At 36.4% G+C, this 9,617-nt stretch overlaps 2 protein-coding genes across 3 annotated transcripts; both read left to right on the top strand.

The window, feature by feature from the left end:
- On the top strand, positions 1-3,195 carry LOC119981767 (persulfide dioxygenase ETHE1 homolog, mitochondrial-like). 2 transcript variants are annotated; one of them, XM_038824889.1, is made up of 10 exons: positions 1-372; positions 718-846; positions 922-1,029; positions 1,173-1,307; positions 1,535-1,576; positions 1,668-1,727; positions 1,809-1,862; positions 2,045-2,069; positions 2,191-2,307; positions 2,799-3,195. In XM_038824889.1, exons 1-9 carry the CDS (start codon positions 88-90, stop codon positions 2,295-2,297), a joined length of 945 nt encoding a protein of 314 aa, XP_038680817.1. In that variant the 5' UTR covers positions 1-87; the 3' UTR covers positions 2,298-2,307; positions 2,799-3,195. The 2 variants fall into 2 exon arrangements, with proteins under 2 accessions (XP_038680817.1, XP_038680816.1); XM_038824888.1 differs by having other exon boundaries at positions 2-372; positions 2,795-3,195.
- A 1,952-nt stretch (positions 3,196-5,147) lies between these two features.
- LOC119982657 (aspartyl protease family protein 2-like) lies at positions 5,148-7,762 on the top strand. Its single transcript, XM_038826140.1, has one exon. The coding sequence runs from the start codon at positions 5,789-5,791 to the stop codon at positions 7,466-7,468; it is 1,680 nt and encodes a 559-aa protein (XP_038682068.1). The 5' UTR covers positions 5,148-5,788; the 3' UTR covers positions 7,469-7,762.
- Positions 7,763-9,617: the final 1,855 nt, after the last annotated feature.

The following is a 9,617-nucleotide window of genomic DNA, read 5'->3' as shown; positions in this document are numbered from 1 at the left end:
TTTGTTTCTTGTTTCCTCCATTACTGAATAAAAAATTCCAGAGCAAGAAAATCGGCTCCATCGCCACATCAAAGACACGGACAAAAGATGATACTTCGAATGAATTTGAATCGACTCTCCATCTGCACTCACTCGCTCTCGCCAAGAATTTCTTCGTGGACTACGAGCTCTCTAGCGGCAAAGACAGGCTACCTGAAATCACCATCGCGAATGGCGTATTCTGCTCCATCTGGTGCTGCCTATACGACGTCTTCAGGGGAGGCGTCGCCTTTGAAGGATAATAAGCTCTTGTTTCGTCAACTGTTCGAGAAGGAATCGTCTACCTACACGTATTTGCTGGCAGACGTGGCTCACCCCGATAAGCCTGCTCTGGTTAGGGTCTATTGTATTGCAACCAAAATTTATCTTTTAGTCTTTCGCTTAATGCTTTTAATGGATTTGATTGCTGAGAAAGCAGGAGGAAATTGAAACAACGTGGAAATCAATTTGCGTTGACTATGTGAAAATTATTGTTCTTTCTTTGTTATTCTGATCTTTATTGAAAAATTGATTGACCAGTTGAGAAGACAGTGTGATCGTCTTATCTGTTTTTGTTGCTGAGAATTCCGGAAAAAAAGGAAAGAATTGGAATTGAGGTTGTGCTGAGAGAGTCTGCTTAATATTAATTTTCTTTTTTTTTTGTATCATTAACTATAATTACTATATTTGGTTGTGAAGTTGATTGATCCAGTTGACAAGACTGTAGAGAGGGACCTCTCCCTCGTGAAAGAGCTAGGATTGAAGCTAATTTATGCTATAAACACTCATGTTCATGCTGACCATGTCACTGGTACTGGTCTGTTGAAGGTTTGGAATTTCTTCCATATATGTTTCCATATTTCCTCTTTTGATGTCATATGACCGCAAATTGATTTGTTGCAGACTAAGTTTCCTGGTGTAAAATCTGTGATATCAAGAGCTAGCAATTCAAAAGCTGATCTTCATATTGAAGCTGGTGATAAAATATATTTTGGTGGTCTGTTTCTTGAGGTATGTGTCCGTTCCCTTTAGAATAGAGCAGAGAAAGTTTGTGTACTTTTTGTTGATGTCTTTAAACTGCATTAGCAATTCAGCAGTTGTTTTATGTATTGTTTAGAACTTTTGAATTCAATGTTTTTTTTTTTTTTTGTAAGGTTCGTGCTACTCCTGGACATACTCTAGGTTGTGTGACATATGTTACTGGAGATGGCCCTGATCAGCCCCAACCAAGGATGGCTTTCACGGGTGATGCCTTACTGATACGTGGGTGCGGGAGAACTGATTTTCAGGTTTAGCATATGCAGAGCTGTAGATTCAATTTTTCTTCAAAAAAAAAGGGTTGTGGATTATATCTTGATATGTTCAAAACGGATTTTTTTATAAAATGAGAATCATTGGTGAATAATCTTTCTAATTGTCAGAGCTTCAGTAATGGAATTAATACATTTACGGAGGCAATTCTTTCAAAGGAAATTGTAAATTGACAGTATTTTTAATCTCATTAATTTACTTGCAGGGAGGAAGTTCTGAGCAACTCTATAAATCAGTGCATTCGCAGGCAAGAACAATATCATGCTATACTTTCTAGTAGAAGATACAATTTGCACATTGTGATCTCCAGATATTTATTCTCTCTATTATGGACTCAGATTTTCACGCTGCCCAAGGATACTTTCATCTTTCCTGCTCATGATTACAAGGGATTCACCGTATGGTCTAATTTCTTTTATTTCGTAAGATTGTGAAATTGATTCAATCAGCAGCTAATGCCGTTTCTATCTGAGACCCAGGTTAGCACCGTAGGTGAGGAGATACTGTATAATCCAAGGCTTACAAAGGATGGGGTAATTGTCTTTTCACCTTACACGTGATAATCATACTCGTAAATTCATGTAACATTCATCTTGAATTGTTGAATATCGATGATCAATACATTGGAATTGTAACTTGAAATTTTTATGTTTGTTGTTTATTTTTTTCTTAATATTTCTCTGATGTGAAAATATATCTGAACTGTTTTATGCAGGAAACATTCAAGAATATCATGGAAAGTAAGTATACTTTTACGTAACTTGAAATTTTTTTCATGTGAACTGTCTTACTGAGGACTGAGTTTTTTGATATGTTTCTATGAACTTTTAGATGTGAACTAATTATTGTTATTATTTACAGATCTAAACCTCCCGTATCCAAAAATGATTGATGTAGCTGTTCCTGCAAATATGGTTTGTGGGCTGCAAGATCTGTCAGCTAAGAATGTTGAGGCCATGGCAAATTAGATATGGAAAGGTACAGTATTGGTGGCATTTTGAAGGAGGGATGCCTAACTTGCCTAAAATACAAAGTATTAAACATTCATGATATATATTGATTGCTCAAACATATATGTGATTTGAATGAGTTGAGAACGCATTTATCTAGAGCTCCATTTGTTTCCTATTAGCTATTTTTCATTTCTGATGGTATTAGAAGTATGTCAGTTTATTGGAGTATCTTAGTTGTTGGAAGTTTCTAGGACGCGTACTAGTTATTGGGTGTTACTTGTTCAAATAGTTAGCTAGAGTGTCTTTGTAAATCTTTTTCTTTTTCTTTGTTTTTTTTTCTGGACAACTGTGAATAACTCCCACATTCATATACTCCAAACGAACCCTTAATAGTTAGTAGTATTTGAAGCAATGATATTGCATATTGTGTGGTATCTTTGATTCTTTATACTTAAATCCAAATAGTCAAGTACGTATAGTCTGTATCATCTAATGGCCTTTCTTATTTGCAGGCAGATGTTCTCATTTCACTCACTGCCAAATTCTCTTATGTTATTTTGTGTGTCGTGAACTTACTCAGCAGATAGAAGAAAATAACACTCGTGGAATAAGAGAATAATTGAGCTAGTTACCATCTGGCATCAACGATGAACAATAGATATTTCATACCATGTAAACTTTACATTCACAATGTACCATGTAAGTAAGGCTGGCTACCCAGGGGGGCTCTTGCTACATACCACTGTGTATGAGTTTGAAGTTTGAATCCAATAAATTTGAGCTTGGTCACCGAGGGATCCTGATGATTTGATCTTGAATTTTTCTCTGTGCTACACCCTGGCCAGTTGGCTAGCCAGGAAATTTCTTGGGAAACATGTTGACCTTCTTTATAATATGATTTGAATCTTATAAATCTGATCACACTATTCTCTTAATATATAAATCTAGTTGAAAAGAGATTTTGGCATGAGCAGGAGTATGTTGTTATGATGTGAATTATTGTGAAATATACAATTCAATGCAGCCTTTGTTCAGCATCATTTGATTTCGCAGCTTGATTGATGTATTCTCAAGGTAAGGAGATAAGAGGAGTTGAAAACAATGTGAAGAAGAGTTTAAATGATCCAAGCAATAATGTATTGGATTTCCAAAGTCCATGGCATGTATTTATATTACATTGTATCTGTCTGTAAAGAAACAAATGCAAGGAGACAAGAGTTGCAATTGAAATTCTCAAAACCATGCATATTTTCCTTGAAAAATCTTTTGCTTCTCCGAAGAAACAACCAAGCATGCAATTGTTTATGTTATGAGATTGAGAGGCAAACCTAACGTGATTGCGTGTTCCGTTGGGGAATGCCACCTACTTTCCCCTCTTTTGTGTGTCAAACCTAAACAATTGGAAGAAAACCCCCCCCCCCCCCCCTCTCTGCTCAATAAGCTTATCTTTCTATTGCAATAATGTCAAAATATTTAACCTAAGTTGGGCTAGGGCTAGGGTTTCCACATACTAGAAGATAAAATAATAATAATAAAAAGCAGCTCTTGAATCCCTGAAATCATTCAACAAAACCCAGAAATCCTGTTCCCATTAACCCTCTTTCTATTTGGACTTCCGTTGTTTGCACAGAATGTAGGCACCCATTTCCACTTCCAAAGCCTAATATTTGGTCCAACATATTTTATTGCCATCATTTCTGGGAGTCAACAAAACACCATAATTCAATGGCCAAGTGGCCAACTGATAAAGGATAACTCTCTCTCTCTCTATATGCACACACACACATATCAAAGATAGCACTAAAAAGTTGATGGCGGCAACGGCATGTTTGTCTGCCTAGAAAGTAGAATCTCTGCCAATGCCTTTGAAATTTGTTATTTATACACATACACATACACACACTTTGTGTTGTTGTTATTTAGTTAATGTGTGTAATAATATTCATACACTATTGCGATTTGAAAATGTCCTAAACTATCTTTCTTTCTTGTGGTTAGGTGAAGATGATATCTATATTCATATTAAACTATATATATAGAATATATTGTAGTTGAACATCACATTATCAAACCCTAACACCATTATTTGGATTTTGGAAGAGACCTCTGAGTCAAAGCATCGTCACTCTTGATCATATTTTTTAGCGTTATATCAACACCTTACACCTGTCTCCAATAAATGCACAGAACAAATTAATATGGTTTTCTTGTAAGGAAATTTTCTGGGTCATTTCTAAAAAAAAGAGTTTAACGGGTCAAAATCTTGATTAAGAAAGTAAATTAAACAACACTTGATGAAATAGTGTTGCAAAAAGTCCAAAAAAAATTTTGGTTTTTCTTTTCCTTGGACAATCAAGTAAAGAAAATTTAACTTGTAATATCCGCCTCATATATGTATATATAACTATGGTTTTCATCGCTAATATATGTTTTTTTTCCAAGTGGTAATGAAAAAATTAGCTAGTAGAACATTTCACAGAGAAAAAAAATAAATAGTGCTTTCATAAAAGTTGTATATAAACATATTATGAATAGTTGAATTTGCAAGAAATTAATTCAAATTGAAATACTTTACAAATTAAAAATATTTTCTCTGTGTTAGTCTATTATATATTATTTTGATAGTCAATACTATTGACTGGGGAAAAGCAAGGCCAGAAACAGAACATATATAAAGACCAGCTAAGAAACCTTTTACCGAGTAAAAGAGTAAAGAAAAGTTGGAAAACCCCATTAGGACAGGGACTGGGGGAGGAATGGAACAGGAAACAGAGACGAAGATACTAAGCAGCACAAAGACCAGGTAAAAATCCACCATCTTCGCGCACATGCTGCGACTAGCAAAATTAATTTTGAAGTCAACTTTCCTTCTCATCCTTTTTTGTATTGAATTATATTACTCTCAACTGCATTACTTACTATTTTATCATGAAACCGCGTCTGAACCAGTGACTTTTCTTTGAATCACTGGCGTTCAAACTTCAAAGTCGAAGGCTTTGATTCCAACGAGAGGAAAAAACGCAATACCCAAATCAAAAGGCGTCTTCTTTACCATGGTTTCGCTTCCTTCTTTCGATATCTATTGAAAGAAAGACTCTTCTTTCGCATCAAGAACTGCGCTTCTCTATTTTTCTTAAGCTTTCTTGGGTTTTTTTTTTTTAATCTCCGTGATAGCAAATTGGGTTGCTTTTTCTGTTTCTGGGTTCGTCTCGTGATATCCTTCGTACATTTCCTTATCCCCTTTCTCCTCAAGTGCATTCATTTGTTGTTTGTTGTTTGTTGTAAAGACACTTCTTCCTCTCATTTTTTCCCCTCACTTCCCAGAAAATCCACTTCTCCAAGCCCTTAATTTGGTTTCTCTTTCTGGGGTTTTTGTGTTTGAAAGAATTAGATTGATTTTTCTGTTTCTGAGTTTTCCCTTCACGAGTTCTTTTGGACGTGGGGAGTTCTTGATTTTTGTTTCCCAAAGTACTTTATATCGTTTTTCTCTAGGAGAGATAACTGCTATGTGTTACAAGGTTTATCTCCTTTTGGTTCTTCTTTTTGCTGCCTCTGGAACATTTGAAGCCACTGGCAGCATCCATGACCATACAAGGAATCTCGATTCCAATTTCTCCTCTCTTGCTGGAATTGAGTTACCTGATCAGATATTCAATGCAGTTTCTTCTTCAACAAGCACCGGTTGCAGTCTCAAGTCCTCGAAGAAATCCAAGATAGTAGAAATTACTAGTCTTTCTAAAGAAGATAATGTCAACGAAGAAACTGATCGAGAGAATGCAATATCAGAGGAAAGCAATAAACAAACAGTGAGGCTGCACTTGAAGCACCGACCAATTGGGAAAAAATCGGAGGCTAAAGGTTCTGTGGCTGAGTCCACAGTAAGAGACCTGACTAGAATTGAGACTCTTCATACAAGGATCACAGAGAAGAAGAACCAAAACACCATTTCAAGGCTAAAAAAGGGTATGAAGCAGCCAGAAAAGGATATTAAGCGAGTGGTTGCCCCAGCAGGCTCACCAGAACGTAGTGGATTCTCTGGGCAGCTCATGGCCACTTTGGGGTCAGGTGTGAGCCTTGGCTCTGGAGAGTACTTCATGGATGTCTTTGTGGGTACACCTCCTAAGCACTTTTCTCTGATTCTTGATACTGGCAGTGACCTTAATTGGATTCAATGTGTGCCTTGTTATGATTGCTTTGAGCAGAATGGACCTTATTATGATCCTAAGGATTCCAATTCATTTAGGAACATAGGCTGCAATGATTCGAGGTGCCATTTGGTTTCATCACCTGATCCTCCTCAGCCTTGCAAAGCTGAGAATCAAACTTGTCCTTATTTTTATTGGTATGGCGATAGTTCTAATACAACTGGGGAATTTGCTCTGGAGACGTTTACAGTTAATCTCACGTCTTCTACTGGAAAATCCAAGTTCACGAGGGTCGAGAATGTGATGTTTGGTTGTGGTCACTGGAATAGAGGGCTATTTCATGGAGCTGCTGGTTTGTTAGGACTTGGGAGAGGGCCTCTCTCATTTTCCTCTCAGCTTCAGTCACTATATGGTCACTCCTTCTCATATTGTTTGGTGGATAGAAATAGTGATGCCAATGTCACTAGTAAGCTGATTTTTGGAGAGGACAAGGACCTCTTGAACCACCCAGAATTGAATTTCACTTCATTGGTTTCTGGGAAAGAAAACCCAGTTGATACATTCTATTATGTCCAGATAAAATCAATCATGGTTGGTGGAGAGGCTCTCAAGATACCAGAGGAGACTTGGCAGTTATCTGCTGATGGTAGTGGTGGAACTATCATTGATTCGGGTACTACACTGAGTTATTTTGCAAAACCAGCTTATGAGAAAATCAAGGAGGCCTTCTTGAAGAAGGTGAAAGGCTATCCATTGCTAAAAGACTTTCCTATTCTTGAACCTTGTTACAATGTATCAGGAGTTGAGAAGATGGAGGTGCCCGATTTTGGGATACTGTTTGCAGATGGAGCAGTGTGGAATTTTCCAGTGGAAAACTACTTTATCCGGCTGGACAAGGATGTTGTTTGCTTGGCGATTATGGCAACTCCACAATCTCCTCTTTCGATAATTGGCAATTATCAGCAGCAAAACTTTCACATCTTGTATGACACTAAGAAGTCAAGGCTGGGATATGCACCAGCAAATTGTGCTGACATTTGACATTGTTGAAGGGCTCAAAAGTGGTAGGAGGGAACCCGTAAACACAGTGTTTCGGTAGGGATATATATATATATATATTCTTTGGTTTTTCTTTTAAGATAGAGGTGAAATACACAGATTAGATTCATTGTTTTTCTTTCTTTTGAGGTTAATGACTCGTGTATTGACAAAGGATGCAGCAATTTTCAACTGCATTTGTATGCATAATTTACCTCTTCATTTTGTTACTAGCAAAGAAAACAGGGTTAAGTAATAAATCCCAAATTGCAAATGCTCTTCTATGCATTGCTTTGCCATTGTTGTTCAATTCTGTATTATTTCAACCAGGCATCGATCTGGGTTTCCTACATTGATCATGTTTTGCATGGTCTGTATCCTTATTGTGTTCACCATTTTCAAAATCCTAATGTAGTAATGTGTTCCATCATCGTCATCATTATGGTGATTGTTATTGAAGACGACATTCTGCTGGTTGTTTTCATTTCCTTATTGCCACAAATTAAAAACAGATCAACTGTTAGGCGTGCTCCTCATTTTGTGTATAATTACAGGAAGCGAGTAAGTTAAGTAATGAGAATCCTATGTTCTTTTCTTTTGTATGCACTCTGTCCTTTTTCCTTCCTTAAAAATTAGAATGACAGATTGTTGAATAACAATGAAAAACGGCCGGTAAATTTCCTTTTTTCCTTGTAACAGGCAGTTGTTTCAGCAATACCAGCAGAGTTGAATCGATTACAGCTTTATTATTATTTAGACTTTTTGTATTGATGTCGACTTAGTAGTTAATGCAAAGATGACATTAGCAAATTTGCTGTGACTCAGAAGCTTTTCCTGGTTTGCTGCCTCAAGATGCTTGTCTTTTACTACATTTATTACAGAATCATTTGAAATAATTATGATTCTAAACCAGTTCAGTATTATCCTAGACACCCTCTAAAACCCTTAAGAAGCATCTAAATTTCAACTTGCTGGATTACAATCAGAATTTAAACTTATTGCTTTAGCATTCAAGGCAAGGTTTGCTTGCTTTCATGATTCAAGGCAAGCCATTTCCGAGCTTCAACTTGGAAAGTTGAGTTAGGGCCTTGGAACATTTTCGGCCTTTAGAGAGTTCGTATCCATAAGCTAAAGCGAGTATTAAGATACATTTGGTTGGTTTGTTTTTTTCATTTCAGAGATTGGAAAACAAAAATGTCTATTTTTCGTTTTTTTATTTTCAAGTAATTTTAGTTATTTTTATATTTATTGTGTTTTCTAAAATGGACAACCAAACCTATTTTCAAGATTCTCTTATGTTTTTGTATAGAAAACAACGAAAATGATTTGTGTCCCTAAATTTCTCATCCATAAACTTACATAATCTATGTGGCTGTCCAACTCAACATGCCACATAGATATTCAATTAAAAAAAATATAATACTAACACATGATTTTCTTTGTTCTCTATCATCAGGGTTTTGTTTTTGTCTTATTCTTAATTTTCTCAACGCTGTCGCAACGTTTACCACATCATATGCGAACTAGGTTTAGCTCATATGTAGATCCAAGTTCAAAGTACTCATTCGCAGCAGATCACATGGCCTCACCCTTTTCCCATTCAAAGTACTCATTCGCACGACTCAGCTTTATGCAAGTGGGCTTCTTCCATGGCTTTCTATCTAATTTCAAAAGTCAAGCTTCTAAAGTTTCCTTATGCTCCAATTGGTTGATTCCCTTATTTTTCAGCCTCTTCAGCCCGAGACTCAAGCCCCTAAGCCATTTTTTTTTCCCTCTTTGCGGCATCCTCAACAGCATGAGGATAATTGTCAGCATCATCATAAGGCTCAACAGAGACTTAGAGAGGCTTAAAACATGGTTGATTGGAGATCAATGAGTCCTCCCAAATCTTTGTATTTGATATTGTTATGATTTGTGCCCCACACTATAAAATATGCCTGGAATGTACTAGATTTCCTCAAAACCAAGTGTCTGATGCTATAATTAAATCCAAAAAAATACATATCATCCCAAACTTAACGATATAAAGTCCATGACTACCAGTCAATGGCTAATTACATTGTGAAAATAGCACAATATAATAAATTATGTGAACAATGCAATTATTTACACGGTACAAACTCACAATGTAATTAACCCCTGGCTCATATCT

The sequence above is a fragment of the Tripterygium wilfordii genome, chromosome 17 (genome assembly GCF_013401445.1).
Source record: "Tripterygium wilfordii isolate XIE 37 chromosome 17, ASM1340144v1, whole genome shotgun sequence".
Lineage (NCBI taxonomy): Eukaryota > Viridiplantae > Streptophyta > Magnoliopsida > Celastrales > Celastraceae > Tripterygium > Tripterygium wilfordii.
This window is presented reverse-complemented; position numbering and strand designations above follow the sequence as displayed.

Coding starts and splice junctions, on each gene's coding strand:
- LOC119981767 (XM_038824889.1), top strand. CDS start 88: ATGATACTTCGAATGAATTTGAATCGACTCTCCATCTGCACTCACTCG. Junction 1,030..1,172: donor TTGGTGGTCTGTTTCTTGAG/GTATGTGTCCGT, acceptor TTTTTTTGTAAG/GTTCGTGCTACTCCTGGACA. Junction 1,577..1,667: donor ATAAATCAGTGCATTCGCAG/GCAAGAACAATA, acceptor TTATGGACTCAG/ATTTTCACGCTGCCCAAGGA.
- LOC119982657 (XM_038826140.1), top strand. CDS start 5,789: ATGTGTTACAAGGTTTATCTCCTTTTGGTTCTTCTTTTTGCTGCCTCT.